The sequence below is a fragment of the Didymosphaeria variabile genome (assembly GCF_027946475.1).
Source record: "Didymosphaeria variabile strain IMI 356815 chromosome Unknown scaffold_10, whole genome shotgun sequence".
Classification (NCBI taxonomy): domain Eukaryota; kingdom Fungi; phylum Ascomycota; class Dothideomycetes; order Pleosporales; family Didymosphaeriaceae; genus Didymosphaeria; species Didymosphaeria variabile.
The window spans coordinates 138,439-158,732 of NW_026611629.1; the positions used below are offsets into that span (position 1 = coordinate 138,439).

Genomic DNA, 20,294 nt, shown 5'->3' on the forward strand with positions numbered 1-20,294 from the left:
AAATCCACACTTGGCCATGCCATGGCGCTGAGCATACGGTCGACGAGCGCACGGCGAGATAGCCCCTGCACGGCTCGGGCAGCGGCTGCACTGTAGATGCGGAAAGAAGCGTGCGGTTGAGACAACAAGGTGCCGGCGGTATGCGACGCGTGTGTTGTCATGTTGACTACGCTCCAGCGCTCCAGAACCGCGAGCCCAACGCCTTCAGAAGGGACATCTCTAGCACGATCAGCCAATCAACCCTGGTCTCGCTCATTCCATCAACATGGTACATTCGATTGCAATCGTCGTCTTCGCAAGTTGGTGGGCTAGCGAGGAAGATTGGACAGGTCGTCGGACAGGCCGTGGGGAAGGCGTTGTGGGGTAGAAGCTCGCGTGGGGTTACAGTCGTGCAATTGCGGTTGGGCTAGGCTATCTGCGGCGTGACGGCGTGGGGTGGCATGCGCAGACTTGACCGACATACTCCACCTATGGCATGCGCATCTGTTTTGCAGAAATGCTCCCCGCCAGATCCCATCCTCTTCTTCTTCCGAGCTTTGCCAATCGCCCTCTGCTCGCTGCCTCGCTCCTCACCCGTGCGCTCCTCACGCCCGTTCACTACGTGTCAAAGTGGCAGACGGGTGTCCGTCAGGTTGCTCTGTATACCGCAGACAATGGTTGCACAGCAGCAGCAGGAGCAAGTGCTTGCAGGTGAAGGCACTTTGCGCCGCGGCTATGAGCATGCCCTAGAGCTGGAAGCGAGCTCTCACATCCTCATTCACCGACACTTCCCGCTCGTGGCATCGACGCCAAGGCCGGCTGCGTTATCTACAACCTCTTCTTCTCACTTCTGGCACTTTTCCACTCATACACCACCAAAGCAGCATGCCGGTACCCTACGATACCGAGCGAGTCTCCCTTCACAGGGACGAGGTCCGTCCTCGTGTCCACGATTCTGGCGGCAGTCTCACCCAGCAGGCGAGCGAGGCCACGCGTCGTAGCAGTACGTGTCCCGCCGTGTAGGCAACGCCAGAGCCAGAGCTAATTGTATCCGTAGAAGAGCTAATCGAGAAGGGAGAAGAGCTAGTCGAGATGGGCCGCGAGCTGGCCTCCCTCGAACTGGCGCCCCATGAGCCACCTCCATGCGAGCCGGATATGAGCAGTTCCACCTTTTCAAGCGGCCGACTCGAGCTGCCGTTCGAGCAAAGCGGTACGGCGGATACATCCCAAGCACTGGGCCCAGATGCACAAGAGGCGAGCGGGCATCTGAGCGGGGCAACAGGTCGACACACCATGGCTGTATCTGCACCGATGGTAGCTCACTCAGATGCCGTCGATGCGACCCAGCCATACACGCCACCGACCCAAGGCCCAGCGCGCGCGCTCACTCTACCTCACGGTACGTACCCCATGCGAAATATGGTACTCGGTACTCACAGAACCACAGGAGGACCGTCCCACTCACTCTACGGCCTGAAGACCAATCTTCCCTTCGGAGCGTCGACTATTCCTCGACAGCACGAAACCGACAATTATCAGCAGCTCCGTCGTGACCACAAACGTCGGCTCAAGCATCGGGTCAATCATCGGTCCACATCGCCAGAAGTTGCACATCGGCCTGCGGTCACTGGCAGTAGGGCTCATGTAATGGAGCCTACTCCGGCCCGTACCATCGAGGCTAGTATCATGCATGTTCTTTCGCCTACCTACGGGCTCCCCATACGTCCGGAGAGCGACCCAAAGAAGTATTACAAGGTCCGACCATCGATGGCGCTACCTCCGCCTCATACCCCAATTCGACGATGGCTAGAGCTTCCGGCTTACACGCTATCGCCTTCACCGAGGCGCACAACGGACAGGTTTGCGATGCGGAGGAGGAGCCCGGAGATCAGAGAGCGGAGGAGGACCCCGGATATCAGATAGCGGAGGATTAGGAGGGAGAGCAAGTATCCGGATGGTGTGTGGTCGTTGGGAGGAAAGGCTTCTTTTACGTGATGGGATGCATGGTCCTGGCGATGAGCTGGGTCTTGGACGACGTTGTGATAAGGTTCACACGCGGCTTGATCTGACAGGAAGCGCGATTGGTCTGGGGAAGGACGTACGGAGGGCGCTCCGCCTGTCGTTGTTCGCCTCGCTTCGGTACGCCGTCTCTCAGGCGACGCACCGGGGGTTGCGACACATGGCGGGCACGAAAACTGTATTTGACAGAGTTTAAGGTATTGAACATTATGACTTGCAGAGCACATGCATCCACTGTGTCGCTTCATGTTTGTGCTGGTGCGCGCATAGGAGCTTGCCTTGTTGAAGAAGCCAGACGTGACGTCCAGACTACCGTGCCTAATTAACCGACGGCGTCCTGCGTATCGCCATTAGGACCTGTCCATTGGCTACGAGCATGCGACTTCGTCGAGCTATGATCGCTCTGGTGATTGTGTTGACTCCTTCGCGGAGATGTCTCCGATGAGGCTGAGCGGCTGAGGGCGCGGGCTGCGCGATGCGTGTCCATGGCAAACCCAAGTCTGCGCTCAAGTGCACCTCGCAACATCATTGAAACGCAGGTCATTACTACATACAGACGCTGGAATCGTCTCAGCCGTTCCCTATTCACGATGCGATGTCACCATCACTACAGCCCATTCTCATCACAAACGATGTCTGCCAAATTCGCGGACGGCAAGCACAGGGAGAATCAGTTGGCCTATCGACAGAGCAGCATGCGACGGACAGGGACGGACAATGAGGCTTCCTGAGTTTCTCCAGCCTGTCTGTTATGTTCGTAGCCGGGACGAGGATACAGACCCTCACATGCTTATGCATGGGAGCTGCCACCAAATACCGGCCATCGTCCTGATAGTCGCCTACGATTTCAACCCAAGTCGCAGCCTCTGAGCACGACGATGGAGACAGAGGGTGTGGTATGATGTAGATAGCTTCAATTATAGTGTCGGCGCTGGCGGTCTTGTCTGTGTTGTCGTCGTGCAGGACGCCCAGGGCTGGGATGCTGGAGATGTTATGATCACGTGATGGCGCGTCTCGCGCCTGCCGCCGATGGCGTGGAACCCCGCACCACAAGTTGAATGCCAGACAACAGCCCCCCACATTCTATTGGAAGCGGCTTCTCGGCTTCGTGCGTCTTCAGTAACTCCCATCCACCCGCACAAAGACGTCTTCACGTACCGCGACGCCGGGCTCACCCAAGAGTCCCGGACTTGGTCGACAGCGACGGCCTACGCCTTCGTCGAAAATAATACCAGTGAAGAAGGGCGAAAACAGAAGGCGCTTCGAAGCTGGATAGAGGCGAAAGGTGCATGTGAGCGAGATGAGGAGCGCAAGGCCATACATTTACGCGAGGTACAGTGCCGCCCTTTGTCAAGCTCCCCCTCTAACGTCTTTCCAGCTTCTGTTTAGCGTTGCAGCTCGTTGCAGCACGGCCCTTCCCTCCGACAATGACGAGCATGCCTCGCTGAGCTTTGAACGCCTCCCCCCTCGAAGGATTAGTAGGCTGAATTGCACCAGACCCCGATTTATACACCACGACATATATATTGCTGAAACCAGGCATACACCCTCGGAAGGTGGGAATGAGATGTGCAGATATGGCCAAGGCACGTCGATAGTGGCTACCTCGCAGGAAGGACGGATAGACTGGTGTCCTGCTGGTGGTGCTCCTACACCGCTTAAGTGCTGCGCAACGCACCGAAGTCGGACGGTCAGCTAGTAAGACTGAAGCAATGCGCTCGACCACGACCGTAAAAGGCGGATATAATACTTGGTCTTGGTCTAGAAGCTCTCTGTATTCGCATTTTTGAGAAGTATCCTTCCCTGCCTCTCTTTACACTTGTGCCTGCCTTACCGCTCTCTGCCTTGACTCTCATTTCGGTAGCATCCCGCTACGCCACCTTTGTTCCGTTCGTGATAGTCGAACTCGACATCACGACTTTGGACGCTCTTGCGCACCCCTGGAATTTCAGCCTATCGCGGCCCCATCTAGTCGGCTCAATTACTCATGGGACTGTGGGCTGTGTAGTAATCGATATCATACATCAATCCACGTCGGACCGCTTCGCTAACGGCTGCATCTGAATAACTATAATAAATTTCTACTTTATATATGATCCCATCAATCCATTTCGTACACAGAAGGACATGGCTTCGTTCTTTATTAAGGATTCCCAACGCAAGGACGCAGACAAGATCAGCCGTGACGCTATCGGCGACGACAACTCCATCTTTATCGAATTAACCAACGGAAGAGCGCTGAGACTTTAACAAAGAACATAATCGTTTGTTACCACCTGAATACCTAGCTTTCTATAGAATGCGGGTACCGGTCACTGATACAGGGGCACACTCCAGCTCACATTGTTTAAACCAAACTGGTGAGTGTTAATCCACTACCTTCGCCTCATACGCCAGCAGACCTAATATCCACGGATCCCAACTTTGAGATAATGTGGAGGCCTTTAGTTGTCTCTAAAACGATGTTAACCCACATGGCTTCCAAGCGGTCCGAAGTCGAGTTTGAAAACAATGGGAAGAGTTCCTACCAAGAAGAATCCAAATACAGTAATGCAGAGATTGGACTGGGAAAATCTCCTAGTATACCGGCATAGAGTGGCGCAATATTCTGGGAGCTCGAGTAGTTTAAACAACATGGTCGTAATACTCATTGCAGGTGATCGGCCCGCTTAACGTTCTTAGACCCCATCTTTGCGGGATGCCTTCAGACCCGCGTCGAAACCACTTTTGGCTAAGTGCCATTCGCGGATAATCACAGGCTCAAAAACAAGTACGGCAAATTCGAAAATTCGAATATATATAGCAGTTTCAAACAGAGGTACTGCAGATCTGTATCGTAGACGAGCACTATGAAATGGTAAGTGATGCTAAGAAATCATCGTGTCTTATACTGATGCTCACGACAGTTTCTGTGGAGTTGCTAGCGCTATTTATAGGAATCTAGCGTCTCTGGTACTAATGGTCTGAAACTTATTTTGACACCCAGGACAAGTGTGGCGACATCTTTCCGCGGTCTGTATCGCCTCCATCTCTTCTTTGCAACCGGCGTGGTCAAACGGGCAGCAGACGGCGAGGCGGCTCAGCAGCAGACGGGTCTGGAGACCTACAAATACGCCGATGCGGTCATCAAGGCCCCCAAGCGCATCATAAAGAGCAAGAAGGTCAATGATTTCCCGTTCCTTGCCTATGAGTTAAGCCAACTGAGTAATCAGAGCTTGGTGTGGTATACTATCAGGTCGCTTATTACCAGCAGCCTCACACCCAAAGGAAACGGGTCCCTTCCAGCTAGATTAATAGCACGCCTCAGCTCATTAGCCTTCTGCTGGGCCCTGGAGCAATGGTATTCTCAAGTGGGGGTTACCGCGCTTCAGTATGTTTACGAGAGGCAGAACGTACCCGTCGTTACCAAGAGCTCTGGTGTTACGCATCCAAAGTCAGGACCTCTTGTTATGATGATATGTCACTCCTTTTGAATCAATCTTCTCGGTATTCCGGTCATGAGAATGCATAAACGTCTTACTAGCAGAGCCGGAATCTGCTGCTCTTGCTCTCATCTGTAGGAAACTTCAGGCTGGTGCTGTCTAACAAAGTTTGAAAGAGTTTGCCCGGGAGCGACAGGCGACCGACTTTCGCGAATGGGCCCAGTACTATGCTTTTAATGTTATTGGGGTTTCCTCATAAGAGCATCGTTATTGAATTTTGTCTCTCCCCTTTTTACTTGTTTATTGTTACAAAATTAATATTACCCAATGTTGACGGAAAGTTGCACAAAGACATAGCACTGTGGCCAACAGTGTTATCTCCGTCTGGCAGTCCGCGACGGCGGCACAAGGCCTGGGTGTGTGTCCTGTGTACTGCGAAGAAGGCCGTTGCTCCATCCTTATGCAGGAAAAGAACAACGGAAGTACTTGAACGAATGTTGATGTTTGGTGAATAGAGGAAGATGACGGCCCACAAAAGGCCGCAAGCGACCGCACGCGCGAAGTCCGCGCTGATACTGGCGGCGAAGCGAGGCGGAGAGGAACGTAAGCAAAGGAGGTTTGGCAATCAAGTCGAAAGTATGCTGAGAAGACATTTCGTCTAGTAGAAGGTAAGTCGGAGCCAAATCTGGGGGACCACATCATTGAGGCAGATGCAGGCAGTGGCAGCTTGCCTACAACCCTCAGAGACTCCATTACTATCGACCTCTCAAGAAGGCCCAATTTCTGGAAGATGGTAAAGACTTCCATGGCTGGACGGCAGTGGTGGTGGAGAAGGAGGCACATGTCTTATTTATTTCTATCGCCGCTTGCGCCAGCGCGACCCGGTGGCCGAAACCTAAGAGTGTTGGACCGATTCTCATTTCCAAAGTCGACTTCTCCACCGTGACGGACTTGCGCTTCAGAAATCGCCTCGAAAGTGATGATGTGTAATCTAGCAAGCTAATGCGACCACGACTCCAGGCTCGATGCATGGCCTAATAAGTACAGTTACTTCCAACGGCATTTCAGTCACTCAATGAGTCTTTCCGTTATTGGATGTCTTGATTCGCAAGGTATGCGGCAGCTTGGACTGCCATCGTGGAGTCAGAGAATCAGCGAAGCCAGATCGTCGAGCGTGTACAGCTCAGCCAGCAAGCCCGCGGCGAAGTGAAGTCCTCAGTGTGGAAGGTTTGAATTTTACATGCCACAACACGTTCTAGAGGCTTGATGTTCGTGACCATCATTTCCTCCAGCCACTGCGAGCCCCAGACCGGACGTTAATTTGGCAAGCCCTGAATGCTGCTACGCAATCCAGCACCGCCACAGCCGAGCAGGTTCCGGGGAGGGGCTCTACGATGATGACCCAAGTCTGTTCGCCCAAGTCCCGAAGCTCAGCCCAGCTAGATCCAGAAAAGTGCCATTTGTTCGTTTTGTACCAGCTCGAAAATACTCATAGAAGAAGTGCTTTCCTATGCAATCGTCGAGATATCGAACGGGAGCCTGTTCTATGAAGCGTCGCCTCGAGGAGTTGGGAAAGCTGTGGGCGCGTCAGAAAGATCTTTGCGGCGCCGACCGACGCACCGAAAACGATGCCCTGGTTTATGCGATGCCTAGAATTCGTAGAGGTGGGATACTTGCGGAGAGACGGCAAGGCTGCAGTTGGTCTGGTAGATCTGGTTTCAGCGCAGCCAAAAGCCCAATCCTAGCTGTCGGTACACTCGATTTTTCAACGGTGAAACATCGAACGTTGCACGGTACCCTCTCAGAGACCTTTTTGTGAGAACCTTTAGTAGCCGAAAGGAAGTACTGTCGCGATCAAGTCGGCGATAATGACGAGCGTTCGAGTGTGTCCCGGCCGGCGTGATCGAACGTCGCAGTGTTACCGTCTATCGAGACAAGGTTGTGCCCAAAACGTCCCTCTATGATGCCATTTCCTATGCCTGGGGCGAGTTCTCGAGCTCCAATTGAAAAGCATCCACACTAGCAGCCCAGTGTTCATTGGCTACTCCAAGGATGTCCGCCTCATGAAGAATGTTGCGAAAGAGATAGATCTGGAATCAGCGCAGCTGAAAGCATATGAAGGTATTCTAATACTGCGCCATCTCTGTCTCTTGAACTTGCACCCTGGAAGTGTCGGTGTGTTGCGAGCATCAAAAGGTCACCGCCGCGTCCTTCGCGTTGGCGCTGCACAACGGGTTTGATAGCGAGCTCCAGGTCTGCACCCGCAAGCGGCTGCAGCATATCCCCTCCGCCGTACGTCGAGCACAAGGTTAGCAAACAAAGTACTGAATAAAGGAGGCCCACGTCTCTCCATATATCAAGTTTCAATCAAATCGGACACCATCCAGAAGTTCGCAATTCACGGAGAGGACGTCATAGACCTCCTAAAACGGCCTAGCGTGAGAGGTCTCTAGATATCTCACTATCGCGTCAACGTTCGACAACGGGGTTGACGACACTGGATTTGATTGCATTGATGGATTAGGTATCCGGCTTCCCTTTCGTGATGGCGCGGGAGCCCGGATCGATTCCTGTGTCGACGTTCGCTCCTTAGGTGGCAGAACAGTGCGACGCATGGCTCAGTCAAGTCGTATAACTGACAGAAGCCACGCATCCTCTTCTGAGTTCCTTGCTGTTTCAAACCTGGCGTCTCACTGTCGACAAGAAAGGAGCTTTCCGCGAGGAGAACTTCCAGAAGGCCATGGCTTCGATTGCGGAGAAGGCTGGCACCGCTGCAGATGAATTCCTGGCTCCGAATAGTCTGTATTTGGCAAAACCAATCGAGCGGCTAGCGAGTCCGATGTACGGTCAAGATCGTCATGTCTGTCGAGTGGAAAACCGAGGTGTCGAGGATGCACAGTCGAAGCATCGACAACAACTCTGCCCTTCACATGTAGTAGCCCCGAAGCAGAGCTCGGGCTCGTGGAAGCGCGGCCCGTAGAGGGCGTCTATAGCGCTTCTATTGCGGTCGAGCGCGTTGTTGGGACAGCTCCAGCTTTCATGAAATCGCCCAAATTTCCCAAATACAAGGCAGCCAGGAGCATGGCTTGAGCATGAGCCACCGTATTGCCACCGTTCTGAAAACTGAGGATGTTGGTTGCGTAGGAAAATTATGCCATTCTAGGGAACATATTAATGTTCCTTATATGCGTGTCCGCTGCTGACTCGATAATGGCGATGCGACAGTCGATGATGGAAGGTCAGATTGTGATGAGGCTAACACGTGGGTCTATGGAGACATGTCTATTCCTATCTAGGCCGGATGTGCTACCCATTGTAGACGAGGGGCTATTAGAAAGCAACGGATCGAGATAAAATTCGAAGAACTTGTTATCGTGCTGTTCCCTCAGCGGGGCCATCATATTCTCGTCGTATAGCCCTGAAGTATATAAATGTGGATGGGGAAGACCAGGATCTTCGGATGAAATAATTCGGCCCACCGTGGGCGTCTCGGTATCCGAGCGGAAGTGCGATAAGGGCACAAAGTCTACCGTTGAGAAAGCGGCGGGTTAGCTCGCAAGGAGGGCAACTATCTTCCAAGTATATAAGGATAGGTACTTCTAGAAATATATTTTTCAGTACGTTAGCAGTTGTCAAGCTGATGCATCATTGCGAGAAGTCTTCCAGAGGTGGCGCGGGCATTGGAAAGTTCGAGCTTATCGAAGAGGCAAACTGGAGGCGGATTACTGAAGACGGCGTGTTGGCAGTCCAGATCTTCGACCAGAAGGAGTTCAAGAGGAAGAATCAGGGCTTGCAGATCTAGTGAGTAAGCATACCGCGCCGTGTTGATTAGCAATGCTAATTTTACATACCGCTCAAGCGAATCGGCAATTTCGTATGTGGTCTCTAGATCGCGGAGCTCGAGGATTCTGTTTGTGGTCCAGTGAATTGGACAGTAATGTTCTTGCGCGCTTGAGGGTTTTGGTCGGATCAGGATCGCGAATTCTATGACAAGTACGGCACGTACGACCGTTATGAATTCAGGTGAACCGTATATATCATCGCGCACCGCGACCTCGAGCAAGTATTATTGCGCTGGGCGCGACATGTGCAAGATCGTAATCGACCATTTGACCAAGTTATTGATCTTGGCTGCTATATAACTGTGAGCACAAAACCACGTCCGAACAAAGTGTTTGAGCTTTGGGGTTTGGAGTGTGTTATCGGGAGTAAGGGGGTATAATTTTGACCGGAGACTCCTGTCCGCGTATAGTGAGATTGACGCGCTTCGGTGTGCAGGTATCGTGATTGTGCGTCACGAGAGACAGGGATACAGGAAGCGCAAAACCACGTGTGGGAAATTCTTTGAGCTTTAAAACATAGAGTACATTATCAGAAACAGTGTAGTAGAGTTTTAAACGGAAACTCCTATCCGCTTGTAGTCAAATATCGAGCACCTTCCACCAACAACGCTGAGGAAGAACCTACTCGCTTCTCTGTAATCTTTAGCACTTGGGCGTGAGCTTACAGGGTTATCTCGATTCCTTCATGGTTTACATATAACTTGGCACAGGCGATGACCGTAACTGTCGCCGAAGCCTCAGTGCTTGGAGGTGCAGATAGTGCTGGCCGACTGATCTCATGCGAAGCGCTGCGAAGACGACCCAGGAGGGCAAGAAAATGATTGTAGATAAAGTAAGATGATAGACAAGAACCAGAACTAGCTTAATGGGTTTGTACATGCTGCATTCACTAGCAGTTTTAAGATCACAGACGTATCTAATCTGCGATCGCTTATCGATGAACAGTTTCAATGGGGGAGATTACGGGCTTGTCGCCATTGCCACATGTGAAGATACAAAATGACCAAGCTCATGCGCAATGTTACCCGCGGTGGCAACATCGCCAACATCCATCTAGTGCCGTCCTACCTCTACGCTGTGTTCCTCCGCTGTGTAGCCTAGCTGGGCCTGCGCCGCGCGACCGTTCAGCTTAATGTCGTCGAGCCAGTGGATGGCAAGAGCGTCTTTGGGATATCTATAGTTAGCAAGTGGGAATAGCGGACATGGAGGATTGAGAAGCGATGTTAGTGTACTGTTGGACACCTACAGCTAACGAATTTCTTGGTTCATGTTCAGGACATCAATACCAACATATATCGCCTCATATCTCGTCGTTAGCGGGCGTCTCAGCTCTCAATCTCCCTCTTCCACCTCCCTGAACGCTGAAGCCACCCAGTCTGGAGTCCGAGGCCGTTATGCAACCGTGATGCGTCCAAGCAAATCCCAGCACGAGGGCTACCCCAATCGCAGCATTTCTCACTTCTGGTCGAGAAGGTGCGGGTGACTTCAGTACATCGGCCTACGAAAGCTGCCTGCAACTGTTTTACCCCTCAAATCCAACATAGATCTCATCTTCTACGACACCCTCTACCAGTTCCAACAGACTCTAGACCTTGTTGAGCGGGTCCGACAGCGATATCGCAACACCATCCACGTCTACAAGCCCCGTGGATGCAGAGTCACGACGGCCATCAGTACGATGCGAAGCACAGTCGGCTTTCTATTCTGCAAATGGTGCAGGATGGGACGCAGGGGACGCAGAAGGGGTGGGGCTTGGTGGATAAACTATTCGCCAGCTCCACAACGCCTTTGCGGCGCCGATGCGGGGATGAAATGCCCGGAGAATTGCTCATAGGCCCTCTTTAGACTTCTTCGCTTTTGCCGTGAGTAGCAGAGCCTGGCGCTAGAGCAAGGTCATTCTCCACTGGTCTTCGGGTGGGGTCACGCCAAACTTTCCGTCGTTGGCCTTTCGTGCATCCGGGGCGACGTTGACGTATTGCGAGCCCTCCCCGAAGGCAACTGACGGGTTCTCAAACGAGGTGCCTTCAGAGGTGCATCGTTAGGATCGAGGACTGTGCTGCTCTGCAAGCTGCTCGACGCATGCTCACGCTCCTTTGCCTTCCAGACGGGTTCCGGGTGGGGTGATAGATGCGCCAGGAAGGATCATCTTTGGGGTTGTCAAAATTCCCTTGAGATGACGAGGGTCAGACACCGGGCGGACAGAGCGACGGCTCTGGGCAAGGCAGCCAGTACCATGACGCTGCAGAAAGTAATCGTGTTAACCGGGCCCAGGTAATAGTCGTACTCCTGCACCATCTCTCCGCTTCTAGTATCGTACTGGAGGATATTCTTGTAGCCTGGGAAGGCTGCACCGCATTGAGTATTTGCGTCGCCTGGCTGCTTGTAGGCTGAGCCCAAATAGAAGGCTAGACGCCCTACTAAAGCAAAAGATGGCGTCCCCGGCCGCATGGGACCGTTTCTCGGAAGACAGCCGATGACTCTTGAACATACGCGCGAGTGCATATCACTGCTCGAGCTCCGGTTTGTGCTGATTTGCGCTTCTGGCTGAGCCTCGCTCACATGGCCTGGAAGGGAAATATATTGAAAGCAGTGTCGAATCAAGAACGTCATGAGTATATATTACGCGGGAGGCGTTCGCAAAGGCTCTCTCCAGCATCACTCCAGCATGCTGCGTTCATCAGCCCGTCCTCACACGACATGCATCGACCGCCCCGGCATCGAAGCAGTCACATACCACAACAAGATTCTAAGTTCCTGAAAAGGACGGAAGAAACGTACTTATTCAAATGGGATCAATGAGAAGCAGCGTGCAGCCTCTTCGTCCGAGGCAAGCATATTATTTATTAGTTTCCTACCTCCACATGCCGCGGCTTTCCACTCAACTTTGCATAGTTCGCCATTCATAACTTCCTTCTCTGAAAGTATACTTACTCTTCCCTGTATCTCAGGGCCCAGCTCATTTGCGTTGGTCCTGTCATTAACCTCTATGGGAGATTCGCCGCTGCAGCTGCAACGGCGATGCTAATGAGATACGGAAGCTGGGGTGTAGGCGTGCTGCGAACCCAAAGTACATCCAGCCAAAGGTGCGCTCGTGTAAATAAAACCAAAGACGGAATCCGCAATGGGTACCTGCATGCGTGTACATAATCAAAGCACACCGAAACAATCCTATAATAACCAAGAATTCTCTCGGCCTATACTATATAAGCCTCACTACAGCTTCAACTTTGCGAGCGCTCATTCTAGCACGCTCAAAGCCGGCTGTCCAGCGCCTGTATCGACGCGCGTCATCACAAGCCATATCTGCAGAAATTGGGCACCACGATCGCTCTCTGTGCTATCGTGAAGGCGTCCGACGTCTATCAGACACAAGCTATACATTTCGGTTGTCTCGGACACGAAGCTATACTTAGAGAGTGGCGGAGCTGTGTGCGCGGATGGTATAACCACCCTCCGTCGGTAAACCCGTGGGAATCATACCAGCAGGTCTTGGACCTCCCATCGATACACTCGAGCCCAGTAATAATTCTCACGCCTGCAAACGTTTTGAACCGCACCAAATCGAGGTAGAATGTCTCTGTTAATGTCATTCTGTCCCTAAAAACCATCGAATCGCGACAGTCAGACCCTGGCCTACCAAAGCCACGCTCTTTCGTCTCGATTTTGAAACTTGAGGCACACGCAGCATTTTCCCATCTGCATGCATCCTCAAGCATCCATCCTCCCATTCGGTAGGTCGATGAAAGTAATAGTAGAGCTATTAGGTAAACCCTAGGGGATCGATTCCAGCCCAACGATTGGGCGACCAAACCGTGATCAATCCTGTCGACCGCCCCTGTCGCCTTCCCTTTCCCCAAACACCCTCGATATAACGTCGATACGCTCAGCCAGTCTATCGTCAAACTATTCAACGTCCTGGGGAGAAGCTGCTCTCGGCCTTGAAACTCTCCACCACAACCGGCGGGCTTGCATGACTCAATATGATCCAGGGGCTCGAAATTTGAGGCGACACGAGCTGAGGATGAAAGAGAAACAGAGGTGGGGTGGGGTAGGGAGAAGGAGGAAGATATTTCCTTTTCTCAAGTTAGACCTGTTCCGGCCCTCCCAGTCGAACCGCAGATTTGTGACTATGCACTGCTGTTGATTCCGTAAGAAAACAGTCCACCCAACGTGGCCGTACCACGAAAGGCGATCGAAGCGAGACACCTGGCATCGGACGGTTTTTGAAGTGTCTCAAAGTGCGGCTACGTCGTTGCCCAGAGTACAATTTTCAACATCTTCTCTACCTGCGCCTACCGCGCTGGCTTATGGAACATCGCGCGCTTCTATTAGGTCATCGAGTCAGTGTCCCTGTCTGGATCGCATGAGACTCCCGAACAGAACTGACCTCGAAAGCCCTTTATGCGACATAAGCAGGAGGGAAAGCAGAGCAGAAGGCCACGGTGCAGACGATGCGTTGACTCCACTAAGGTGCGACATGAACCGCGCCCAACTGGTGGAGTCTCCGCTAATTCCGTGCTCGACCTCGATCCCGGTTCTGGCTCCACGATCGTGGAAGATAGGAGCGAAGAAAGGACGAGGTATAAAGGGTGGAAAAGAGAAAAGAGGAAGGCGCGAAAGCACTTTTAGAAGGAATCTCGAAGCATGCCGCGCACTCGCACACAAAGTGTGTCTGTTCACACAAAACAACAAGAATAGACATGTGTTACAGAGGCACATCCATGGATCGGTGAGCCGCACGTGATTACGTGCCAAAACTAGCCTAGTTAGGCTAGCCTCGGCACAGGGTTTAGCACGCACCTACACCTCGCGTATGCCCCCACCTAGAGATACCCTCATATGTAGATTTTGTCAATTCAACACTATTTTGTGATCCTCACCTCAGCCTCCGCGACATAATGCGAGTAAGCTGAGGCAAAGACGACACGCCACAGCGTAGAAATCCCGGCGCGTGGTTACTCGGAGCCTCCAGAGCGTTTGCCTATCCTACATCTACTCAGCGGTCGCGCACCCCGCGCCCGAGCTACATGCCCAATGACTCTGTGCAATGGTGAGATCCTCGAACTCCTTGGGAAAATGAAGAAAAGAGGAATGGAAATGCGATCGTAAGGTTCAGGAGAACTTCCTACATAAGGCTACCTTGGAGAACATTCGGAGTGATGTCGGGAGAGATGTCGAATTGGGTAATAAATTCTAAGTATCTCCGAAAGTCGTCGATTACTGCGGTTGAAAGGCCCGCGCTCAAGAGGCGCAACATCTAGACAGGGATTGGGCAGACGTCGGAACGGCGATAGTTGTGTAACCTCGTCAAGCAACCTTACTCGTGGATTTTACACTCAGAAGGTTTCTTTTTCGAAGACAGGCTCGTGGCGACTGGTCTCGACTTCTCTTGGTTTTACTGCCTTCGTCGAATCAAGAAAATGGGCATGAGGTGAGCATCATCTATCCTTTCCTGCCCATCATTACCTCACCAATATCATCAACTCTCGTGTCATGCGTTTCATTAGGCAGCCGCATGAACTCTCAACCCGAGCACCAGCAGAATCTACACTTGCTAGTGCTAGGGTCATTTTGGCAGTCTCTAGTCAACCCCATCCACCGCCCAAGCCTTCGTGGCGCGTATACTGGGCACCTTCGAGCTGTGGCTGACTTCACCTCACATCGGATCGCAGATCCCCAAGCTCCCCCAGCTCCGACAACACCAACTAACCAACGTCATACCTGCACCGCCGCGGCAACCCCAAATACCCAGCAGCACCCTCCTCGAGCCGCTGCCATGTCGCAAAAACACGCCATCTCCAACGACCAGGTGGGCTGTCTCTTCAGATTTCCCAACTATCAGCTAATGCTAGTCGCTGGTCCTAGTTCTGCTTGCTTCTCAGCACGTGAAGACATTCGACAAACCTCAACAAGTCCGGCGACAACCCTCAGCATCGTCCATAGAGGCCGCCGGTCTGCATAAAACATGCTTGACTGCTCGATTGTTGCAACCATGTGCTCGTGGACGCAACAAATTGTCTCTCGTCGACTCGCAACCCCGATCATGACGCCGAACAGTCGAGGACAGCGTCTTCTTGTCTATCAGTAGCACCCGATTCTCACGACCGACCGTCCGACCGAGCGTCGGAAGAGCCTCCCGTGGCCACGCCTCCCGAATCGATCGCGCTACCCGAACCGATGGAACCTGAGAAGACTAGTCCGGTAGATTTGATGGTAGAAGTCAAGCAGTCACTCCACAAATATGGCGCCACCGCGATCGTTGGAGCATTGACGCAAGGCAAACGACGCCTCCCATACAAGCTCATGACCAGCGGGGTCAAGCTGCAGCTCAGCGACTGTCGGATCCGGCGACCATGTCCGCGATCAAGCTGGAGGCACTGGCTGGATTCTGGCATATTTCTATTGTCACCGCTTGCGTCCTCGATGCACAATCCATTACTACTCCAAGCCGGAGGAAGCCTCCCAGGTCGATCGGGTCGCGGACGATTGCTCGGCCAGTACCATCCAAAGAAGGCCCGAGAATCGCGTTGGTCACGGGGTACAGCAACCAGTCCCATCTCCAGATCGTTGATACTTCCGAGTCCTGTGCTGTTCGTGCTGAAATCCCCAGTGTATCAGAATTGCGACTATCTGATCCGCAACCGGAAATCTTGGCTGGCCAGTAAACAGTGCCGCGGCAGGCAAAAGATGATTCAGCAAGGTTTGTCAAGGTCGTATATATCACCAGCTCCATGCTAACATCTCGCCAATGGCAGAGCTCCCAGAAGAAACCAACACCCAGCCTCGCAGTCCTCGGACCACCGCGACACGCCCACGCCCGCCGTCCCCCGCAGCCCGCGACCCTTGCACGTCCGGTACTCGTCGTGAGCTTCGATCAAATAACAAGCAACGGGGATACCATTCGATGGGGGAGCACCTCGTAAGGCTGTCACACTGCCGATAGAGACGACCAAGGAAAAACCACACTGTCCACTCTCAGCACTGGCAGAGCGTCCAGGCACCGCTATTCGACCCCGAGCCTATCCGTTGCAAGAAATTGTCCAAGGTCCCGCAAGCATCATGACGCGATATCACACGACCAACAGATGGAGGCCCTGGAGATAGCAGATTTTTCGGACCGTCTGCCAACAGGAACTGCCTCCAGCGTGTTGTTAACGCATCAAAAATGACGCAGGACCAGCTCGTATGTATCACCAGGCGAAATGCGAGATGCTTTGAATTGCTTTCTAACGTAACCAGGCCTCAAGCTAAGGTCCAACAGGGTGGATGGCGGGGATGACTGCTGGTCAAGTGAGTTTCTGAAGTAGACGGATCTACGCACCAGGTTCTAACAAAGCTTAGTCTTGATGGCTTTATCGTGGTTGAGGCGATAGGGGAGGCTGAAATTAATCAAGTTGTTGGTAAGGCGTCCCTTGCTTCGCTCTTTGCTTGTTCTGTCTCGATCGTTCAAAGGCTCTAATTACAGCTAGTGCTGCCGTGTTCCAGATCGTGAATACGAGTTGCTCGTACGCTCTGCAACACGGAAGCACCAGCTTTGATAAGAGCGTCTAAGTAAAGACACAAAGAGCAAAGCGAGAGACGCCTGAATCAAAGCCTTAGACGGCGGGGTCGAGCCAAGAAGAAGTCATCGGTAGGATATGCCTTCATCCTTTGCTTTCGCCGTGTTTATCAGGCTAAGCCAAGGAGCACTGAACCAATGGCCTGAGATTTACGGCGAAAGCAAAGGACGATGTACATCCTTCCGAACTTCTTCCTGGTTGGGTTGTCACAAAGTAGAGGTAAACCTAGCTAGCTCCCTATCACAAACATCTCCTATTCGAACTGTCAACTACCTATCCTCTCATGCGCCTCGAAGTAATGCCCCTAAACCACTCACAGGTAGTACTACAAAGCCTTGAATGACATGTAGTACGTCATGCCTGCGGTTCAACGCATTGTATTACCAAGTGTCAGGCCGCATGTAGGTATCGTATGCCTGTGGCCATCCAGCATATCCCATAAATCACAGCAAATGCTGTGAGTACACTATACGATGCAGCCTCTACGAACGAATTTGGGTGAATCCAGTTCTGGGATGGCCTTCGCGTCTTCACGGGGTTCCCGCTCCAACGACCGCGCAGCTTGCATGTTTGGCTCTGCATCTCCTCCATATCATGTTTCTATCTGTCGAGTCTTTACCTATCCATGCGAGTGAACTGAGCAGCCGAAAAGCTATGCCCATTAAGGTCCTGCAGAGCAGAGGTGTGCGGCAGCGGGATCGTAAGACGCTTGGGGGTGTCCAAACCGCGCGTTTTGTTGAACCGGTAAGCTAGGCGGGGACCGCCAGTTACGATTCGTCGCTGACGGTCCGGTCGACGGACAATGGTCAGCGTCGAAATTACGTTTCAGTAAGTGGTGCAGCAGCTGAGTTATGCAGTGCGGTGGGCCAACCGGTGACTGGCGGGTAACCGGGCGGCAGGCGCCGCAGCAGTGGTGCAGCGGTGCGGAAGAGAGACGCCGATACCGCATCAAATCCATCTGCTGCCAGATAATGGGGTGCCAGATAAATAGGGATGGGCAAAGTTTTCCCATAAGTTCAACTTCAACACGTGGGAAAACTTACTCCACTGAATTCTGTCCTGTGGCGCAGAGCATTCAAAACGGAGCAGCTATTTATCTCGAGGTTTTTAGATAGACCCGTTCGCTTTATAAACACTCAACAACAGCATAACAGAGTAGCCAAATGCACTCAGAAAAGCTTGTTCGACATTATGCGTCTTTCTGGTTTTGCCCACTTCACCCACTATCAACACCGCAATCCCTCAAACTTATCTTTCCAGTACGTGCTCCTTTTATAGGACGACACGTCACTCTGGGGTCGTAGGCCAAGCTTTCAGGATCTGTTATGTAATCCAGGAAATGGTCGGTGAACCGAAAGACGCCAAACCAGTAGGCGTTGTTATCAAAGCTCACCATGAACCTTTTGTAATCTCTGATGTCCTGGCCGTTCCGAACAAACGGTCGGGTATCCCCTCTCGCCCGCAAATATTCTAACAACATGGCGACAAACTGCCCGCCTTCCTCTGCGCGGATCTGCTTCTGCGTCTGTTCGTTCCGCGCGTGTCGCTTAATCTCGTAGAACATGACGGGTACCCTCTCACTGTTCTCGTCTTGACAATACATCATCGCGTCTGGACGCGCCTCGAAAACGTGCGCGTCGGCGTCGTCGAGCCTATACCTGTAACCGAGTTCTTGGAAGACGAGGTCGACAACTGAGAAGGCTTCGGGAGTGAGACTTTGCTGCATGGAGGGACCAAGAGAATTATCGACAAAGTGCGACGCCTGCACCTCGTAGTTCCATTGCTGGAGCACCTGCCCTAGACCAAAAGGACCGCTAGGAGGATCAGTGAGGTGCTGCGGTGTCGATGGTGCGCCATTTCCAACAGGTCCAATGCTTCCGGCGCCGGCGCACCTAAGCTAGCTAGCGATTCCTACGCCAAGGCGACACCCGCGCCGCCCGTCTCAAAGCCGCGAAGTGTGCTGGGACAGATCGCGCCAAATGCCGTCGCCACCAAGGCGGCTGGCAAGGCCACCTCGCCCAAGAAGAATGCGTCGCGGCTGCGACGGTTTCGGGTAACAACGACTCTGCTCAGAATGAGCATTATGAGCTGGATGGCACTTTTCTCTTTTGTTCACTGTATTGGTCTAGCGTTTGGTGACTGACTACAGGCGTTGCATGGCCGGGAGATACCCTTTGTGCGTAATATAATGGAACTGCGCACGTTCGATGGAATTGATCTGGGCTATGAAAACTGGGTGTTGAGTCTACTTTTTTGAATTGCAATATTCATTAGCCCGTCCATCTAGTTATGACACACTGGATGCAGCGCGTGCATGTGTCACTTGCTGTGTACGTGATACAATTCTCGCCATCGAACGAAGAGTACGACACTTCACCTACCGACCACTCGGCTTTACGGCTAACGTACTATTCGCTTCTTAAGCAATTCTACGCCGACATGTATGAGAACTCATATTCGAGATTTGTATCTTGTTGGAAGGTTCGGCTTACAGGTGGAGCTAGTGTTGAGCTATATAGTTAATTGTATCTAACGTGATCTAGGTGTGTATGTATATATATATGTATCTATGTACGTGCCCCAGTTCTTTCTTGTGCGACTTTTCAGGCCATAGGCTGATAGATATGGACTGTATACTACAGTACATTGTAACTATGATATAGGACACGGCTTTGCTGCAAGGCGGTAGGTCCATTATTGTCTCTTGTGTGCGTGGTTTTTCATAGTAAGAAAAGAGCGGCATCTAGATTTATTTCTTTAGCTATAGATGCGTAGTGTGGAAAGTTACGGCCAAGGTAGAGAGCGACAGGATGGAAATTCAGTAGTAGTGGTAGATGGCGCTAGTCTACATCCAGAACGTGCTGGCGTCCGCCACTAGTCAACCCAGTCACAACAGAGTCAGGAAATGTATTGTAAAGATTCGCGTCAGGGCCGGGCAAAAAAAGGAGAATGGCAGGATTTGCGCGCGGGGGTCGCTCGTACCGCCGCCCTTGCATGTTTCGTGAGGCGCCTGCCAAAGCGGCGCAAAGAGGTGGCGCTTCGCGGTTGATTGGCTGCCATGCGACCGCAGTAAACGCTGCGAGCCGCGGCGATTATGCCATGATTGGCGGTGGGACTTTGGTTTTCTTTTGTGTGCGTTGTTCACGTTGTGCACAGTCGGATGGGCGTGTCTATTTTGAGGCGTTGTGTGAAATACTGCTCTTTGTTTCAGTGCTGCGTCTTTGCCCATAGCCTGGTATAAGACACGCTGTCGGTCGTGATGGCTCTGCATTGCTTCCTCTCTTCAAGCTACAGAACTCTCATTTGGTTGAGTAGACGAATCTCCTTTATTTCTTTTTCTCTCTTTTTGTGCACATATTGCATAGCTTGGTTACCTTTTCCTAGTCATCATATCGACAACAAAACACTCAGTCACCGCACCAAGTCCACCACCTACACGCACCTTCAGGGAAGCCAAGTCGAGAAAACACAAC

The 20,294-nt window shown here is 52.3% G+C and overlaps 2 protein-coding genes across 2 annotated transcripts; both read left to right on the forward strand.

Annotated features, from left to right (window-relative positions):
- Positions 1 to 864: 864 nt before the first annotated feature.
- N0V89_012105 (uncharacterized protein) lies at positions 865 to 1,913 on the forward strand (the record flags this gene model as incomplete). Its single annotated transcript, XM_056220830.1, has 4 exons — positions 865 to 982; positions 1,037 to 1,378; positions 1,427 to 1,557; positions 1,839 to 1,913. The coding sequence occupies 4 exons, from the start codon at positions 865 to 867 to the stop codon at positions 1,911 to 1,913; spliced, it is 666 nt and encodes a 221-aa protein (XP_056064817.1).
- Positions 1,914 to 4,852: 2,939 nt separating this feature from the next.
- On the forward strand, positions 4,853 to 5,679 carry N0V89_012106 (uncharacterized protein; the record flags this gene model as incomplete). The annotated part of the gene is made up of 3 exons (XM_056220831.1): positions 4,853 to 4,855; positions 4,935 to 5,431; positions 5,589 to 5,679. 3 exons carry the CDS (start codon positions 4,853 to 4,855, stop codon positions 5,677 to 5,679), a joined length of 591 nt encoding a protein of 196 aa, XP_056064818.1.
- Between the last annotated feature and the right edge of the window lie 14,615 nt (positions 5,680 to 20,294).